This window comes from Pseudomyrmex gracilis, unplaced genomic scaffold, assembly GCF_002006095.1.
Source record: "Pseudomyrmex gracilis isolate BER0280 unplaced genomic scaffold, ASM200609v1 scaffold_310, whole genome shotgun sequence".
NCBI classification, from domain to species: domain Eukaryota; kingdom Metazoa; phylum Arthropoda; class Insecta; order Hymenoptera; family Formicidae; genus Pseudomyrmex; species Pseudomyrmex gracilis.
The window spans coordinates 40,188-59,540 of NW_018020894.1; the positions used below are offsets into that span (position 1 = coordinate 40,188).

The 19,353-nt window shown below is 47.9% G+C and overlaps 2 protein-coding genes and 1 pseudogene across 2 annotated transcripts; 2 read left to right on the forward strand and 1 right to left on the reverse strand.

Annotated features, from left to right (window-relative positions):
* The first annotated feature begins 1,519 nt into the window (after positions 1-1,519).
* On the forward strand, positions 1,520-3,823 carry LOC109859973 (serine/arginine repetitive matrix protein 1-like). Its single transcript, XM_020438744.1, has 2 exons — positions 1,520-2,380; positions 2,732-3,823. Exons 1-2 carry the CDS (start codon positions 1,520-1,522, stop codon positions 3,821-3,823), a joined length of 1,953 nt encoding a protein of 650 aa, XP_020294333.1.
* Positions 3,824-4,536: 713 nt separating this feature from the next.
* Positions 4,537-5,292, forward strand: LOC109859974. The gene has a single exon (XM_020438745.1). It carries the CDS (start codon positions 4,537-4,539, stop codon positions 5,290-5,292), a length of 756 nt encoding a protein of 251 aa, XP_020294334.1.
* Positions 5,293-15,856: 10,564 nt separating this feature from the next.
* LOC109859975 overlaps positions 15,857-19,353 on the reverse strand; it is a 92,716-nt pseudogene continuing 89,219 nt past the window's right edge.

The window sequence follows — 19,353 nt, forward strand, 5'->3', positions numbered from 1 at the left end:
TAAGTAGTTCCAGCGTTGACCGCTCGATAGCGCCGCTTACCCGCGCTAGAAAAAATCAGTCCGGGAACTTTCCGGACAAACTGTGTATATATATGAATGTAAATAAACAATAAATATATATACATATATATTTACAACAAATATACATACAATATACATACTATTGACAGCTCACAAGAATTCGCTCTACCCACAAGCTAACAGACGCAAGGGGAATTGTCCGTCCGCTCCACCCAATCTCCTCTACTAGGTAGGTTCTAATGCCTACAAGCAAGAAGGTGTCCGTGAGCTCACACGGTTCTCGCTTGTGGGGATATCCTCACCGCCTCGACGAACCTACCTGATAGAGGAGATTGGGTGGAGCGGACGGACGATTCCCCTTGCCCCTCGCATCTGTTAGCTTGTGGGTAGAGCGAATTCTTGTAAGTTGTCAATAGTACAATATATATACAATATATAAAAATACACAATATATATATCAAATTACATTATGAAATTTATACAAATTTACACTTTATAATATAATATAATATAATATAATAAATAATATTAGGTTACATAAATATTGTTGCGAGATGCACGCTGCGTTGACACTTGGTGGAGAGGTATGTCGTTTCTCGGGGGATGGCACATCACCTTGTCGTGGTCCCCGAGCTTGCGTGCCGCGACGACCTGAGGAGCTATGCCGGCGGGAACTTCGGTTCCTGGCAGGGTCTCCCTTGCCGGACAGGTCCTCAGTGAGCGGCCAGACAAAGAGTGTGTCTAGGGGAAGGAAAACCCTAACAGAAAACCCGGGCAGGGCGGGCTCGTCAGGTATGTAAGCCAATCGGCCTAGGACAGGTCCAAGTTCGATATAAAACCGCAACTTTTACATTTATGGAGATGTTGCAAAAAGAAAAGGAAGGCGTACCGGACCAGGGGGATCGGATCCTCAGGTCCCGGCGCGGTGGGGTTACCGTCCCGGGCTCCGCCACGTCGTCATCCTGCGACGGGCTCCGTGATACCTGCACCGCAGGGGTGTCACGGGATGCAGCTACTGCGAAGGCTGACGTCAAAATGACGCCAGTTGAGCACTGCCGCTCCTCTTCTCCCGACCTCTCAGGGAGTCATCGGAAGATCAAGGGCGGCGGTTTCGGGAACAGGAATAAACCCCTGTTTTCGGATGAATCAGACGAGGAGGTGGGGTCAGCCGGGAACGTCCATCTTTCCCCCCCCCGTTGGTAGAGACCCCCGGTCAGGGCCATCTGGCCTGTCATCCGGGGTTTCCCTGACGAGGGCGCTGATTGCCACACTGCCCCGCGACACTGACTCCGAGTCGGAGTTTGAGATAGTGTCGGCTCCGCGGGAGGAGGCCCAACCGCCATCAAGGGCCAAAGCTAGGGTTCCCCACCCTCTGTCATCCACACAGAGGGCTAACTCGGTAGGGAAACCCCGAAAGCGGGGGAGAGGCCGACCCCCGGCCACAGGGGAGTATGTTGGCCTCGCGCAAGCCAAACGGCAATTGCTCGAGGCCAAACAGATGGAGATGGAGATGCGCGCTGAGCGCGAGTTGCTGGAGGACTTTGAGTCCATTCGCGTCAGCACGAGATCCACTGGCCCATCTCAGCCCCTGCAACAACAACAGCAGGGCCACGGGACGGAGCTCACGAAGGTGTCCATCATTGCCGAGGACATGCCCTCCGCGCAGATCGTGGAGCAGGCCAGTAAGCTTGCTGCGTCTGTGCGGAGGATGGCCGTGAAATCGAAGAATTTGAAAGGCACCTTCGTGAGGCAGTTTAAGGAGGCTGCCTCCGGTATGGAAGAGGCAGTGCACCTCCTGGCTGGCCGCGCCAGCTCGGACGCCGAGGTCAGGCGCCTGAGTGCGGCCAACAAGAGGCTTAACGAGGAGGTCGCGGAGATGCGCGAAAAGATCTCCGCCTTGAGGGGCGACAAAGAGGCTGCCCAGGTCAAACTGGACAGCGTTGCCGCCGAGAATAGGACCCTCAGAGCGGAGGTCGAAGCGCTCCACGACGAACTGCGGGACATGAGGAAGGATCTCATGTCCCTCAGAATGGCACGTCTCAAGGAGGCGAAGAAGAAAAGGCCAAGTGAGCGACCGATCGAGTCGTCTTCGCCCGTGCCCTCCGCATCCCACGGAGGCAGTGGCGGGGGCGCCCGGTCCTCACCTGAGCCACCATCTCCCCCGGGCACCCCGGGAGGGCAGGGTGGGGCGGCTGAGCCCCCCCCTAGGTTGGCCGAGAGTCCCTCCCGAAAGGGCCCAAGTGATGGGGCTGCAAGTTTGCCCCTAAGGGACGAAGGTCGTCCGATTCCTCCCCCGCGTACGGGGAGGCCCAGGGATCCAGAGTCCTTCAAGCACTGGGAGCGGAGGATCATGGATGGTGTGAGGGAACAGCTCTCCAAGTTCTGGGAGAGCCTGAAGCACCGCCACCTCCGCCCGTCTCTGGGGTCCTCCGCCGCCCAGAAGGACAGTGGGAGAGCCGCCACCGGGGGAAACGTCGTCACCCTCCCTGATGAGGAGCGAGCGCGGGATAGGAGCTCTCCCCCTCCTGGCGCCCCCACCGCGGCCAAGTCCTCTCCCTCCCAGAAAGGGGAGGGTCAGGACAAAAAAGCAAAGAAAAAAAAGAGAAAGAAAAAGAAGGGAAAGAGCGGCACGGGCGACGGCCCGAGTGGACCCACCGATCAAAATCCGGGGGCAAGTGCTCCAAGTTGAAACGCCCCCGTTCGACACCAGACCTCTTCTTCCCAGCCCTCTCCTCCCCCTACGGATGAGCCTTGGACCCAAGTGGTGAGAAGAGGGAAAGGTAAAAGCAGGGCAAAAGGTGAACCGGCGCTAGTGCCGGCACCCCAACCCAAGGGCAAAGAAGGGAGAACTGCCGCCGCCAAGGGCGGCAAACCCTCCTCACCCAAGCCCAAGCTAGGCAAGCCCCCCAGATGTGCGGCCATCACGCTCACGACTGTCCAACCCAATGTCAAACTGGGGGACGTGATGGCGTACATCAGAGGGAAGGTTCGGCCGGAGGACCACGGCGTTGACGTGATCCGGCCGAAACGAGCGATCACCGGGGCCCTGGTCATGGAGGTCCCCGGTGACAACAGTGAGGCAAGGGCGGACGCGTTGTGCGCCGCCATGGCGCCTTACGCGGCAGAAAAGGGAGCCAGGGTCTCGAGGCCCGTTAAAACCGCAGAAATGCGGATAAAAGGCCTCGAGGACTCTGTCTCCTCGGACGAGGTTAGGGCCGCGGTTGCATCCGTCGGGGGTTGTCGGCCGACCGATATCAAGGTCGGCCAAGCTCGCGCTTCCTCCAGCGGATTGCAAACCGCCTGGGTGCAATGCCCATTAACGGCGGCCAGAAAGGTGGTCGCGGAGGGAGCCATCCGGGTAGGGTGGGTCCGCGCACCGGTGGAGGCCCTCGAGCGGAGACCCCTCCAGTGCCACCGATGTCTCCGGCGCGGGCACGTCATCACGACGTGCACCTACACCGCGCCGGGAGAAGATCGAAGGGGCCGGTGTTACCGGTGCGGTGGCCGGGGCCACCACGCAGCGGAGTGCACGGAGCCACCAAGGTGCCCGCTGTGCGCCGATCTCAGCAGACCAGCGGCCCACCGTCTGGGCAGTAAGGCCTGCGCCCCCGTCCCCAAGAGGGGAAAAAGCAGGGCGCAGAAGGCTGGCGCGAGTGTTTCACCCCAACCAGCCGCGGGGACGGAAACCGCCGGCGCCTTGGGAGCAACCCCAACACCGACGACAGCTGAGGGGGCGATCCAGCTCCTTGAGGAAAGTGCCCAGGAGGAAGGGATGGAGGTGGAGGTGCCACCCACATCATAGGTTCTTCTCCTCCCCTCATAATACAGTGTAACCTCAACCACGCCCGCGGGGCCCAGGATCTCATGATCCAAAGCCTCGCGGAGCTGGGTGGGGTTATGGCGGTGGCGGCCGAGCCGTACAACGTCCCCGACCACCCGTCGTGGGCGGGGTTCGAGGATGGCTCGGTCGCAGTTTATTTCAGGTGGGGAACTACACGGGAGTCCTCCGTCTTCTCTCCTTTGGAGAAGGGCAGAGGACTTCTCGCGGTTCAGTGGGGGAAACTGGTGGTCGTAGGAGGTTACTTCTCGCCAACAAGGCCCTTCTTCGAGTTCGAGGAATACCTGGGCGAGCTGCAGCGGGTTGTGCTCCGCCACTCTGCTCGCTAGGTACTTGTCCTGGGGGACTTTAATTCCAAGTCAACGGCTTGGGGTTCCCCCAGGACGGATGACAGAGGAAGGGCCCTTGAGGACTGTATGGCAGCCTGCGGTCTCACTCTGCTAAATGTGGGATCGCGGCACACGTGCATCCGGCGCGCCGGAGGATCCGTCGTTGACGTATCCTTTGCTTCTCCGCGCGTCGCGGGCCGTGTGCACGAGTGGCGAGTTAGGGAGGATCTGGAGACCCTCTCCGATCATAGGTACATCACTATGAGGGTCTCCCCACTCCCGGACCGCCTCCGGGGCTGCCGCGGGGCGAGAAGGAAACCCCTATCCCAGGGGTGGGTCCTCAGGAAGATGGACCCGGATATCCTGTCCGCCGCTGCTCAGGCCGTGGCTTGGGCAAAACCACCGGCCGAGCCACGTGACCTCCGGGACGAGTACGAGTGGTTCCGGGACACGCTTGTCGCTTTGTACGACGCGGCCATGCCACGTTCCCGGGGCCCTCCGACCCGGAGGTCGGTGTACTGGTGGACGGCCGAAATTGCCGCTCTCCGCGTAGAGAGCATTCGCGCCAGACACCGGTTCACCCGCGCCCGTCGCCGAGTTGTCAACAACGGCGAAGGGGCGCAACGAGCAGCGGAACCGGAGTACCAGGGTTATCGCGCTGCGCACAAGGCCCTGCGTACTGCCGTTATGAAGGCAAAGTCTCAGGCGTGGAAGGAGCTCATGGAGACTCTCGACGCAGATCCATGGGGGCGTCCGTACAGGCTTGTCATGAACAAGCTGCGGCCGTGGACGCCCCCAATCACCGAGAGTCTAGACCCCCAACTCCTGGAGGAGGTCGTCTCCACCCTTTTCCCCGACGGGAGGGGTGATTGGCCTCCCCGGGAGCCGGAGTTGGACCCAGTCGAGTGGTCCAACAACCTGGGGGTCACGGAAGAGGAGCTCCGCCGGGCCGTTTGTCGGATGGCGCGGAAAAACACCGCGCCCGGCCCCGACGGCGTGCCCGGCAAGGTACTGGGCTTTGCCTTCGGACAGGGTCCCCTGGGAGACCGCCTCAGGCAACTGCTCACAGGCTGCCTGAGGACCAGCTGGTTCCCCCCCGATTAGAAGAGGGCCAATTTCGTGCTCCTCCGGAAAAGTGGAAGGCCTGCGGACTCTCCGTCCGCGTACCGGCCAATATGTCTGCTCGACGAGGCAGGCAAGCTCTTGGAGCGCATCATTGCCGCACGCCTCGTCGAGCACCTGTCGCGGGTGGGTTCCGACCTGGCCGACTGCCAGTTTGGGTTCCGTGGGGGACGGTCGACAGTCGATGCTGTCGCTCGACTCAAGTCCCTCACGGACTCGTCGGTCAGGCAGGGGGGGTGGGCGTTGGCGGTGTCATTTGACATCTCCAACGCCTTCAACTCCCTCCCCTGGGACAGTATAGGGTGGGCCCTGGAGCGTCACAGGGTTCCGCCCTATCTAAGTAGGATCCTCGGAGACTTCTTCCGCGACAGGCATATCAGGTACACTGGTCGGTACGGATCGCCACACAGACGAGAAATGTACCGCGGGGTCCCGCAGGGCTCGGTACTGGGCCCCCTGCTATGGAACCTCGGGTACAACGTGGTGATCCGGGCCGCTCTCCCCAGAGGCCTGGGTGTTATTTGCTACGCGGATGACACCTTCGTCGTAGCCACTGGGGAGACCCTGGAGGAGACACGGAGATTGGCCGAGGTCGGCACCAAGTGCGTCGTCGGCCGTATCGAGAGACTGGGTCTCAAGGTGGCCGTCCACAAGACGGAGCCTATGTTCTTCGGCCTCCGCAGAGGACGGCCCGCGGACACCAGTCTCCAAATAGGTGGGGCACGGGTTGAGGTGGGTCGAACCATCAAGTATCTGGGTCTCCACCTCGACCCGAAGTGGCGCTTTGACGAGCACTTCGCTCGTCTGGCCCCCAGGGTGCGCAGTGTGGCCAACTCCCTGACCAGACTACTACCCAACCTTGGGGGCCCGAAGCAGAAGGTCCGCCGTTTGTACACAAATGTAGTCCACTCGGTGGCCCTTTATGGGTCGCCGTTGTAGGCGGAGGCCGCTAAGAGGGCGGGAGCAGCGAGCAGTTTTGGCTCGCTGCGCTCCGCCCAGAGGACAATGACCCTCAAGGTTATTAGCGGCTTCCGGGACGTGGCCACAGCAACGGCGGGCGTACTGGCGGGGGTGCCTCCCTTGGCCCTCCTTGCGGGTATGTACTCGGCGAGGTATTCTCGCCGGGTCGAACTCCTGCGGGAGGGTCTGGCAGAGAACACCCTGCAGGAGGCCCTCGCCAGGTCGGAGCGCCAGGCCCGGCGACAACTGCTCCTCGACTGGGAGCAGTACCTGGACGAGCCACANGTGGCGGTCCAGNAAGTCGTCGCGGTCCTCCGACCCCATCTCGAGGTCTGGCTAGANAATGGGGTCGGCCGTCTCACCTACAGGGTGACTCAGGTGCTCACCGGACACGGTTGTTTCGGGGAGTACCTGAGTCGCATCGGTAAAGAGCCGACGACGCGGTGCCACCAGTGCGGGGCGGCCAGCAATTCGGTGGAACACACCGTGGAGGAGTGCCCACGGTGGGATCAGGAGCGCCGATCGCTGGTCGCCCAAATCGGGGACGACTTGTCCCTGGAGGGCCTACTCAAGGCCCTTGCCTCCAGGGACAAGGAGNTGTGGAGCGCGGTGGTCTCCTTCTGCTCNTCGGTTATGGAGCAGAAGGAGGCCGATGAGCGCGACAGGGAGAGAGAGCGTCTTCCCTGCGGGGNGCCTCGGGGGCGCGTGCGAGCGGGGTGCCGGCGAGCACCCGCTTCCCGCGCGCGTTTTCCCCCAGGCCTTGGTNNCCGGCAAGCAAGTCATCAACGGTGACAATAGTCCCNTCCTCTTCTCCTTCNTAACCNCCCGGCTAGGGAGCAGAAGGAGAAGGAGGAGGGAAGACTGGGGTGGTGGGCGTTGGGAGAGCCGGCTCTTCCGTTAGCTCACCGCCNCAGCGGGNAACATCGGAAAAGAGAGGGCGCAGAGCGGTGGTCCCGGGGCGGTACCGTCCGTTCCCGGAAGAGGGTGATTTGTTGTTTGTTGGCCACCGCAGGGNCCGCGACGGATCGGGGTGGGGGCCCCGATCCGTCCTGCACGCGGCCCCCGGGAAGGGGCGGCGCGACGGCGTGTGCCCTGTCGTGCCGCCAAAGATGGATGGCCCTGTCGGGCCTGGGAGAGAGGAGGCACCGGAGCTTATTTCCCTTCCTNCTCCTCTCCCTGAGAGGGCAGTTTGAACGCCTGGGGGGGCTCCCGGCGCAGTCCTAACGGGGTCCCGGGAGTCNTCAGCGCAACAGGCACGGTAGGCACACCATGGTGGGTTTTAGTGGGTACACCTCCCCCGATTTGCGGGTAGAGGGAGGGACTCCCACATAACCCTGACCCCTCCCCCAGGGGCCAGGGTATCCATAAAAGATTTCCCCCATGTAAAAAAAAAAAAAAAAAAAAAAAAAAGAGGTATGTCGTTTCGTGTTCGATCGTTTATTTGAGCGGCGTTTGTTCGACAGAAGAACGGGTTGGCAACAGGTTTGTTTGCAAGCGGAGTTCAAGAGAGATCAAAACGGGGACCGGAGCGGAACGGACGTGCGGAGAGAAGCTCCGGTTGTTTTCTGTATTTTCTTACGTTTTCGCTGTATTTCTTAATAAAGCGCGTTTTGAGTTGTACCACGTGTTTTTTTATTACCAAATCGCGGAAACGCGACGGCGGTGCGACAAATTTTGGACGGCGAGGGCTCGTCCAGGATAGTGAACGGACGGAGTGAAAGAATATTTTCGAAGCGAATTTCCGGGATCGAGCTTGAGAGAAAACGGCGGCATGGCTTTAGTACATTTGCCGCTGAGAACGCGCAATCAGGTTGCGGTAGGAGCAACAGAGGCGGTAGAGGCGCCGGCGGCGGCGACGACAACGTCCGAGAACGAAACGCTGTGCGCGGTCCTGCAGGTGCTGGAGCAGCTGAGGGAGAAGCGTCGTCGGGAAAGAGATTCGTTCCGCCAGAAGGAGCAGGAATTCAGTAATTTCGTGCGCCGAAAGGAGGACGTTTGTTGCTTAAAGGAGCGGCTTCGCCGCGATGTATTTATATCAGGCGAGTCGTTACCAAATTCTTTAAATTGCGTAGGCGTGATGTCGTCGAATAGTAAAGTTAAGCCGGACGTGTTTGACGGAAGCGGACTGTTGCGAGAATTTTTGACTCAATTCGAGTTAGTCGCGCGCGCGAACGGGTGGAATGGCGAGACAAGGGCGATAATGCTCGCGACGAATTTGCGTGGAAAAGCGCGTTCCGTCTTAGAAGGATTAGAAAAGGATTTTTCGTACTCCGAGATACGTTCTCGGCTGGAGTTGCGTTTCGGGGAACATAAGAGCTTTTCCAAAGCTATTATGTACAATTCACAAATCAGAAACAGAAGAGCGGCAAGAATTTCGCGACGATTGGCGCGGACTTAGAGCGTTTGTCGCGTCTCGCGTATCCCGAATGCACACACGAGATTCGGGAGAAGATTGCTTGTGCGCAGTTTATTGCTGCCCTCTCTGACGGCTTTGTCAATCGAACGCTGCAGCTTGAGAACGTAGTTTCGTTGAAAGCTGCTGTCGAACGAGCTAAGACGATCAAACTGATACTAGAATACAGTTTTAGAGCGAGCGGGGAAGCGCCAAACAATTTTGCGAAATACGGCGAACAAACGGAAGTCAAGCGGAATGCCGGGTTTAAGAATGGAAATTTTCGCAACAGGGGAAGGACGGAGAACGGAATGAAAGGGGAGCAGAAGCAAAAGGGTAATAGTGAGAGGAAAGAAAAAGAGTGTTGGAAGTGCGGTAAGAAGGGGCATTTCCGTTTTGAATATCCGGCTAACTTGTCGGGAAACAAGGGTTAGTCGAGCTTTTGGGGATGGGTTCGGCTAAGGGGTGGGACATCCCGGAAGAAGAATTTTCTAATGGAAGAGTTAATGTTAAGAAAAATAATTTATTTGTGTTTTCTGGTTTTTTAAATAATAAACCGTGTTCTTTTAAGTTTGATACGGGCTCCGACGTGTCGATTGCGAATTTTAATTTGATAGGATTATTGTAAATTTAATGCGGTCACGATCAAGGATTCTTATCCTCTTTCTAGGGTTGACGATCTTCTGGATCAATTATCCAGAAATGAGCGATTCTCCACTCTGGACATGAAAAGTGGATATTGGCAGTTGAAAATTCGACCAGAGGAAAAGACTGCTTTCTCGGTAGGCAACAGACTATGGCAGTTTACGGTGATGCCTTTTGGTTTGTGCAACGCTTCAGCCACTTTTGAGCGTACGATGGAGCGAGTTCTTCAGCAATTGTTAATCAAAATTTGGTTAGTTTATTTGGATGACGTTGTTTTCGGTAAGTCTTTTGAGGAGATAGTAGCTAATTTGGAAAAAGTTTTTCTGAGGCTCAGAGCGGCTAATTTAAAGCTCAATCCTAAAAAATGTAATTTGTTTAGGAAGCAGGTGAAATATTTAGGTCATGTAATTTCTGTTGAGAGTATCTCGATTGATCCTGAAAAAGTTGCGGCTATGGCGGAGTGGCCTGTTTCGCAAAATAAAAAGCAAGTTTGCAGTTTTCTAGGATTTTGTTTCTATTACCATAAATTTGTGAAGGGTTTTTCTTTGATTGCGAAACTGCTGTTTGCTTTGACTGAGAACCAGGTTAAGTTGGTTTGGACTGACCGGTTTCAGGAGGCGTTTGTAGCTTTGAAGCGAACGTTGACGTCTCCTCCTGTACTTTCTTTTCCTTCTGAGAAAGGGGAGTTTATTCTCAATACTGATGCTTCTGATCATGGTGTTGGTGCGGTTTTGTCGCAGGTACAACAGGGAACTGAGAGAGTCATCGCGTATTATAGCCGAATATTGAGCAAAGCTGAAAGAAATTATTGTGTCACGCGGCGGGAATTATTAGCGATGATTGACTCGATAAAATCTTTCCATCACTATCTATACGGGAATTTCTGGTTCGCACTGATCATGCTTCTCTTAGATGGTTAATGTCTTTTAAAAATTTGGAGGGTCAATTGACTCGTTGAGCAGAGAGATTTCAGCACTATGATTTTGTTGTTATTCATCGAAGCGGCCGAACGCATAAGAACACGGATGGTCTCTCTAGACGGTCTTGTGCGGAGTCTAATTGCAAATATTGTTTAAAGATAGAAGTGAGAGATGCTTTGAAGCAGGAGGAACAGATAGCGCGAATAATTTTGAAAGAGGATACATCTGAAGAGTGGCGAAAGGGTCAATTAGAAGATCAGGCTGTGGCGATTGTTTTGCAGGGTAAAGAAAAAGATAGGCGTCCTTCGTGGAAAGAAGTTTCCGCAAAGGGTCCTTCTGCAAGAATTTATTGGTCTCATTGGGACGCTTTAGTTGTTTTGAATGGTGTTCTACATAAGAGATGAGTAGCTCCTAATTTGAAGTCGAATTTTCTTCAGATTATCGTTCCTCAAAAACGGGTTAAACAAATTTTAAAGGAAGCTCATGTGTGATGCTCCTTCTGGGGGACATTTCGGGATGAATAAGACGTTAGAGAAACTTCGCAAACGGTTTTATTGGGCTACGTGCAAGAAGGATGTAGAGAACTGGTATAAATCTTGTAAAGTTTGTGTCGCGAAGAAAGGTCTTTCGGACAAGGGAAAATTTCCGTTGCAGATCTTTAATGCTAGAGCGCCTCTTTTGAAAGGTTGCAGATAGACATTCTAGGTTCTTTTCCAGCGTCTTCTTCGGGGAGTAAATATCTCCTTGTCGTTGTGGATTGTTTTACCAAGTGGGTGGAAGCTTTTCTTCTGAAGAATATTAGAGCGTCGACCGTGGCAGAAGTTTTTGTCAATCAAGTGGTTTCAAGGTGTGGCGTGCCATTGAGTTGCACACGGATCAAGAAAAAAACTTTGAGTCTCGACTTTTTCTGGAGTTGTCGTGGTTGTTAGAAATGAAAAAGACCAGGACTACTGCTCTTCACTCGCAGTCTGATGGACAAGTTGAAAGACAGCATCAGACAATAATGCAGTATCTGTCTAAATTCATTGATGAAAATCAGAAAAATTAGGATCGTTGGGTTCCTATGTTTTTGTTTGCTTATAGGTCTTCTAGGCATGAGGCCACAGGAGTTTCTCCGGCTGAATTAAATTTTGGGCGTGATCTGCGTTTACCGTTAGATTTATTGCAGGGTGCTCCGCCAAATTATTGTTCGGATTCTTTGGAAAATTATATTCGGGAATTAGGAACGAGGTTGGAAAAAATCAATCAAGATGTTAGGGAACGGTTAGAAATGAGAACGAACAAGACGAAGATGCGTTAAGATCGGAAAGCTAGACACGTTCTTTTTGATGTTGGACAGAAGATTTGGTTCTTCAACCCTCGCAGGGCTAAAGGAAAAGTTCCTAAGTTGCAAAGGAACTGGGAGGGGCCTTATGTAATCGTGAAAAAGTTAAGTGATGTTGTTTATTGTATTCGTTGTTCGGATAGGCATAAAAATAAGATTGTGCACGCTAATAGGTTAGCATCTTTTTGCGAGCAAATTGAACACACGTCGGAGACCCGCTGACATATTTTATAAGTTTATGTTTATTTAGCTATTTTGGAAGCGTGTTGTTGTCGCTTTTTGTTGTTTTTATTTAGTTGCTGAGTTTTTCCCTTGCCCCGTTCAAAAGTCGTCGTCGTCGCGGGACTTTCATTTCTTTGAGGCATATTTTTTTTTCAAGAAGATCACCTCGTTCGCGGTATTTGAATATGATTTTCCCGTGGACCGCTGGGCAAATGCCGAGATGAGGACTTTGGGTGTCCTATTCAGGACGATGGGTCCATGTAAATTTCCCCTCCTCTCTTGTCTAAAGTCACGTGGATGCAAGAAACACCGCGGGAGAATTCTTGGAAGAAGACTTTCATCCGGAGAGCTCGAGATTCTGCGGCAGCAGCCGAAAAGTGAGCAAGCAATCGGGACATTTTGATCATCGGAACGATGATCTGAAGAAGGAAGTGCGCAGTGTTGCGGGATGCACGCTGCGTTGACACCCGGTGGAGAGATATGTCGTTTTGTGTTCGATCGTTCATTTGAGCGGCGTTTGTTTGACAGAAGAACGGGTTGGCAACGGGTTTGCTTGCAAACGGAGTCCAAGAGAGATCAAAACGGGGACCGGAGCGGAACGGACGTGCAAAGAGAAGCTCCAGTCGTTTTTTTGTATTTTCCTACGTATTTGCTGTATTTCTTAATAAAGTGTGTTCTGGGTTGTACCGCGTTCTAAATTGTTTTTTTATTTCCAAATCGCGGAAACGCGGCGGCGGTGCGACAATATATATTTTTATTTGCAACACTCGCTAGGCAGCGCACCAATTTTAATACGGTCATACCTACTGTGAAACTCGATTGTCGTATTCACTTGCGTATCGTATATGTATTTTACACTTTTTTTATCTTGTCTTCTAAATCTCGCACGATTCAGACACGTTATTGTGCCACGGTAATATCCCGAGAGAAAAAGATAATGCAATCACAGGACGTGCGACAATGATACCGTTTGTTAACGCAATCGCGGCAACTTGCCGACATGAAACATTTTATTTTTTATGGTTGGCAGCCTTATGTTTTTAGCGAAACTTCGGCAAAAAAAGAGGCGTGGTTTAGCCAAACTAAGCACACCATGTATATTTCTACCATGATCTACAGTCTATATACCTATAGGCCTATAGGATAATGCGCTAAAAATCGATCATGCGCGAGAACATCAGCTGTTTGCGCGTGTCGCGACCTCGACCTAGTGATGGGAATTCGAGCCCGCGCACGCTACCGTTTTTTCCTCTCTACTTACGCACACATAGACTATCTCGTACGCCGTGATCCTGAGAGGAAACATATCGACAAAGGCTGCTTTCCTTTTAGAAGACTCAAATCGACACAGATTGACACACTCAAGCACAGTTTACCACAGTAAATAGAACGCGATATATACAGTGTGTGCAAACAATACAAACTTTTAATATACGTAACTTAACCTTACAAAATTTTTTAAAATTGTTAAACGGTGTGTTCTCAACTTTTACAAATGTACATAACTATATATTATACATAACTATTGTACATAACTATATATTATATTAAATATTTATATATATATTTGTATATATAAATATGTTTCTTAGTGTAAATATATTTTAAGAGTTTTATTTTAAAGATAAGATTTTATTATTATTTTTTACCACTGTTCCAACAATAGTGACGTGATATATTAAGAAAAATTAATAACAATGTTTAACATATGCAATGTTTTATAATTCTGATTGTATATAAATATATGATCATATATGTAGAAATGCTTAAAGCTGCAATAGTGCATATATATGCGTCAAAAGTACACTTAAATACACTCTAACTCTTCTCCCGAGAAGAGTCGAAGTGTGTCTATTGAGGTCGATCACAATTACAAATAGAAAGCGACATGTGACGCTTTGTGTCGGATGTATTGACTGTGTCTCCTAAAAGGAAAGCAGCAAAAAGAGTGCAATGGTAAATATACAGAATAGGGGAGCTCCTTCCGATCGACTTCTCATATATTATAAATATGATCTTCCTGAGTACGTTTCTAAAAGTTTTACCAGTCGCTCATTGTTTATAAAAAAGTTGTAAACAAAAAAAGTTTTATGAATAAACTATCGTTTTTTGACACTGTGTACATTTCAGAAGAAAATAAGAAATGCATGCGTAAACACAGTGCGATTTTCACGCAAAACAAGGTTTAAGCCAAACCTATGTGTCTAGTTTTTAAATAGTGGAGCCTCCCCGCAGAGGGAGCGGGGACACTGTCTCTACGCGTACACTTTTATTGATTTGGAACAGTGTCTTTGAAATCGAAGGTATGCAATTAACAATCTAACACGTACTGACAAGCCGTATGTTAGTTAGTGAAGAAAGTTTTTGACCTCTATATATTTATTCAGACTCTACATATTTGAAAAGTAAATATTTTGTTTGTAAGATACCTTATCCTATATATGCATATAGGCAATGAAGGCTATTTTTTCATTCTTTTTGTTCGTGTTATAAGCGTGTAGGTAGAGGGGGCTGCGTCCTCCTACAGGAGAAGAGGTTCCGTCCCTTTTCCTGCTCCCCCTCGAGGAAAAATAGGAAACGACTTCCGATTACATGTCGTTTCATGTCGATAGTATGTACTCAGCGCGTCAGGAATTCGAAGAATAGGCGCGGGATTGGAGGGCAAGCGGGACGATTGCTCGTCAACAAGCGCCGTACGAATCGTACGGCCTCCTTACCCTCCGATCCCCGCGTCTACTCTTCGAATTCCTGACGCGCTGTGTACCAGTGATGAAAAATCGAGCTCGCGCACGCTATCGTTTTTCCTCCACTACTTACGCACACATAGACGCTCGGTCTATCCGTGTAACTTGGCTCTTTCGGGCTGAAAGCGCCGAGTTACACGAATAGACCGAGCGTCTATGTGTGCGTAAGTAGTGGAGGAAAAACGGTAGCGTGCGCGAGCTCGATTTTCCATCACTGCTGTGTACGTAGTTTTTAGCGACACTTAATCAGAAGTTGTTTCCTATTTTTCCTCGAGAAGGGAGGAGGAAGAGGGGCGAAGCCCCTGATGTCAAAAACTAAAAATTTATTTATGACACTTTTTTTGTTTATAACTTTTTTATAAACAATGAGCGACGGCTAAAACTTTTAGAAACGTACTCAGAAAGAAATTTATTAGTTTGGAAACTTCGGAGTCTTAATAGATTCTTTAATTGTTTAAATCACGCTAGAGGAAGATGGCGTTGTTCGAATATATATATATGAATATTGCGAGAAAAACTCCAAGTGCGTCGGTGGCCGAATAGGAAAGGCGACGGCACGGAAAGCCGGAGATTCCAGGTTCGACTCCTGACCAAGGAGTTTTTTTCGCAATATAAATTTAATTTCAATTGGGGGGGGGGTATTTGGGATTTCTTATATATGAGATGCAAGTATATATCCTATATGAATTTTATAATTGTTATTACAATTCGAATTTCACGTGTAAAAAAATTTACACGTGAACACGTATATATGTATATATATACACGTATAATTTCCGCACAACACCTAGCAAACGGCTCTCATGACCGAATTTATTATATTTATTAGTTTGTACTCAGAAAGATCATATTTACAATATATAAGAACAAGAAGCCGATCGGAGGAGACTCTTCTATTCTGTATATTTACCGAAAAAGTATCCGAGAGGTACAGAGGTGTAGTGGTGAGACAAGTGTCTGTATTTTGTAAAGTCACTACTTTAGACACAATTTTGGTGTATTGCATCGCGAATCGCGAGTGATGTTTGCGAGATACGTAAGTAAGAAACCATGTGCTATTTTGTGTAAAACTTGTTCTCTTTCAGACGATAACTGGATAGTTAATTCATGTGCATCTCACATTTTTTCGTTTTTTTTGCGTCATTATTATTGTGCGTCATTTGCGGTAATTACGCTAGAATAATTGAAGTCATCGATAAATTCCGTGTATAATAGACATTCTGCATCATACTTTGCGTCTTAATTTTGTACCACGATTGTTTGGAATAAACTCGAATAGTGGGGACTTGAACAGTGCACAAATGAACCGTCTAAATGACAGTGCGCAATTGCACGGTGTTTAATTGAACCGTGCCTGAAAGTTTGTGTCTATTTTCACCATGTCCAAGTGCACCGCTACCCTTACTTAACACATTAATAAATTTCAATTATAACAGTCATTTTTAGATATATTATTTTCTCCATTTTAGAATGATGACATTTCCAAAACTTTGTTAATACTTGAATCACACATATACTCTTACACTTTTCGCCAACGTACAATTAATTATGTACATGTTCTAATACCAAAGTATAATCAATCACAAAGTCTTGTCTTATTGTTAGATAGGAAAGTGATTTTTGCTTATCTACAAAGAAATTAATGAGAAACAATTTACAGAAAACAGAGTAATATCAGTTCGGTTTGTTGACTTGCCTGCAAATTTGAAATGTCTTGCTTTTGGTCGATTTTTTTTGTATCAGTGTTGAGAATTAAAAACATAAAGGTCAAGTTACGCTCCATCATTACGCCCGACCGTGCTTATGGGTCAGGACGTAACAGAGTTTTAAATTGAATTTAATTTGAATGATAATGTATATTAACTTATATGTTAAAAAATATTTTGCACGTACAACCAGCGTTTGGCTCTTACTGGCCTTATTATTTTTATCTATTTACATCAACATTGTATTAGAGACTATACAATAATGATACACACACAGAAAATAACTCACCGGCAAACATTGACGTGAAGAAGTAGAAGACAGCCCAGGCAAGTATTACAATATAATATACGTTCATCCAGCACGACATAACGGCGGAAGCGTAACCGATACCTTTAAATATCGGCGCTATTTTGAAAACGCCAAGGCCGCCCACTGTGAGCATTTGGCCAAGAGCCAACTCCAAGAAGAACATAGGGATGCCGGCAAAAAATAATGTTAAAAAATAAGGAATTAAGAAAGCACCTCCTCCGTTTTTGTAACATAAATATGGAAATCTCCACACATTTCCCAGTCCAATTGCTAGACCGACCTGGAAAATAAGAAAATGATAAAAAATGAACAATATCAACAAGTTTTACAGTACAGTTGTCAAAATTATTCTACTTAAGAATTTGATCTTATAAATTCTATTTAAGACTAATTTGTATGTAAGTTACTATCAAAAATTGTAGTACTTAAATGACGAGAGAGAGAGAGAGAGAGAGAGAGAGAGAGAGAGAGAGAGAAAGAGAGTGAGAGAGAGAGAGGGAGAGAGAGAGGGAAAGAGAGACAGAGAGACAGAGAGAGAGAGAGAGGGAGAGAGAGAGATTGATTGATTGATTGATGGGTCTTTATTTAGTTTTCTCACAAGAAGATGGCACAAATTGCAAATTACGGAATTGAATGAGCCATAGTTTATTCAAAAAGAGAGATGAAGGGTGTAAAAAGTGTAAAGAAATTTTAAATGCATGGGTCTTAGGAGAAAAGAGTATGAGTAAAACTACCGGATTTTGACCTCAGCGATGAAATCTGGAGGGGGAGGTAAGGATGACATACAGTGCGTTTACTTTTTTATTTATAAATTGACATATAATATGATCGCCCGCTGAAAAGTCAAACGTGATCACCAAAAAAAAACCGATCATGTCTGATTGTTAAGGACGACATTGTAGCGAGACAGTCTGATGCAAAAGTTTTATGTCTGAGTATAGGTTAGGAAACCCTACTTTTAGCGGTACCGACCGAAAAATTTTGTACAGTCTGCTCTTCTACACAAAGAGAGTATCTGTTTCAATGCACACACACTATGAAACATTGTCCAGAGTAACGATCTGGCAACGTCGCTATCCGCTCTCACACGCTAAATAAGAGGAAAACTTCAGTTCTTTTTATCACTATATTTTTAAAACTAAACGGTCAATCATTTAGATTTTTTTTCTAATGTTCCTAAGGGTCTTTTCTGCCATATATCCGTTTTTGGTCACTCTCTTGTTATTCTTCCTTATTATAGAATTAAAAGTATTTTTTGTATGAACGATTTTTGTATGAATCATGTATACACTACATAAAAAAAGTATAATCTTTGTAACCAATTATCTCACGTTCGGAACGGTCAATCTTTTTAAAACTTGACCAGCGTGTAAATATTATATTTATTAACGTATATCCACAGTTTTAACTTTCTCTTGTTAAATGCGATTTGCGCTACAACGTCCTTAAATTAGCGGATGTAATATTGCATTCATAGTCAATTGTAAACTTGAAATTATTAACTATAAAGCGTTTATTTAACACTGTTCACCAAATACAAAAATGTCATTAACATTTGCGTGAATATAGCTTGAAATATTTGTTAAATTTATATAATTGTTGGTTTCTTTTATTATATTGTTTTTTTATATATTATAATTACACTGTTTTTCTTTCTATATTAAAGCACAGCATTTGGCAAAGTGCTTTACTTGGATTACATATCTTGTTTTGATCTAAGTTTTTGCAAAAAAATTTTTAGTACGGGATTAATATAATTTAATATAAAGTTGATTAAAATTTAATAAAATAATATGATTTTAATAAAGCTTCGAGGTTTTATTAAACTTTTATTAGGATTTAATTTGGACCATATAAAGATCTATATTAAGTCATATAGGGTGTCCCAGAATTGGTGTAACATCTCTCGTTGACAGGTAGAAGAAATAAAACTGAGACGATAAGTCCTATTTATCATTTTGCTAGATTCGCAATAGTTACCGAGATCTTAATTAACAAAGATCAGCGAATAAGCATGCATCGGGCTGTCTTACGCGCGTAAGGCATCGTCTACAATACAGTCATAAGCCGTAAGCCGTAAGAAATTGACCACTCACAGACAAATCACGGAAGAATAATCGATTGTGATTGGTCAGTTTTTTACGACTTACGGCTTACGACTGTATTGTAAATAACGCCTAATGACTAGTCTACAATAGGAGTAAGCAGTATAGATTAAAAAGTAAGGTTCTTGGAGTTCTTTCATTTTTGTCAATATAAGTAATTATTTCGCGTTTTTTAACACACGTTTTTTCATTGGCTAACAGTAAGGCAGTAGACAGTGCAAAATGGGAATTGCTCCCCAAACAACCAGCTGACGTTGTAATGACGTAAATATACGTGATTTTTGTCACTAATTAGTGAGTATGACCTAAATCTGACGTTATTTTGAACGTCATAATAATAATGTCAGTATGTACGTCATACGTATACGTCATATATGATGTAACTATTGGTCTTTGGAGTGACGTCAGTTGAAATAAGTGAGTAAGACGTCATAATGACGTTATTTAAATAACACGGTTGTTAAAAATTTGTTTTTGAGTATACAGGGTGTCCCAGAATTGGTATAACATCTCTCGTAGACAGGTAGAAGGAGTAAAACTGAGTCGATAAGTTCTATATCATTTTGTTAGATTTGCAATAGTTACCAAGATTTTAATTAACAAAGATCCGCGAATAAGCGTGCATCGGGCTGTCTTACGCGCGTAGGACAGCCCGGCGCGCTTCGCACAATTACATTTTAATATGTATATGTTATAGTATATGCTGTTATATTAG

What these genes read in the sequence shown, in the direction of transcription:
- LOC109859973 (XM_020438744.1), top strand. Translation starts at nt 1,520, where the DNA reads ATGGAGATGGAGATGCGCGCTGAGCGCGAGTTGCTGGAGGACTTTGAG. An exon ending in AGCGGAGGATCATGGATGGT is followed by an intron (nt 2,381 to 2,731) that starts GTGAGGGAACAG and finishes GTTCGACACCAG; the next exon opens with ACCTCTTCTTCCCAGCCCTC.
- LOC109859974 (XM_020438745.1), top strand. Translation starts at nt 4,537, where the DNA reads ATGGACCCGGATATCCTGTCCGCCGCTGCTCAGGCCGTGGCTTGGGCA.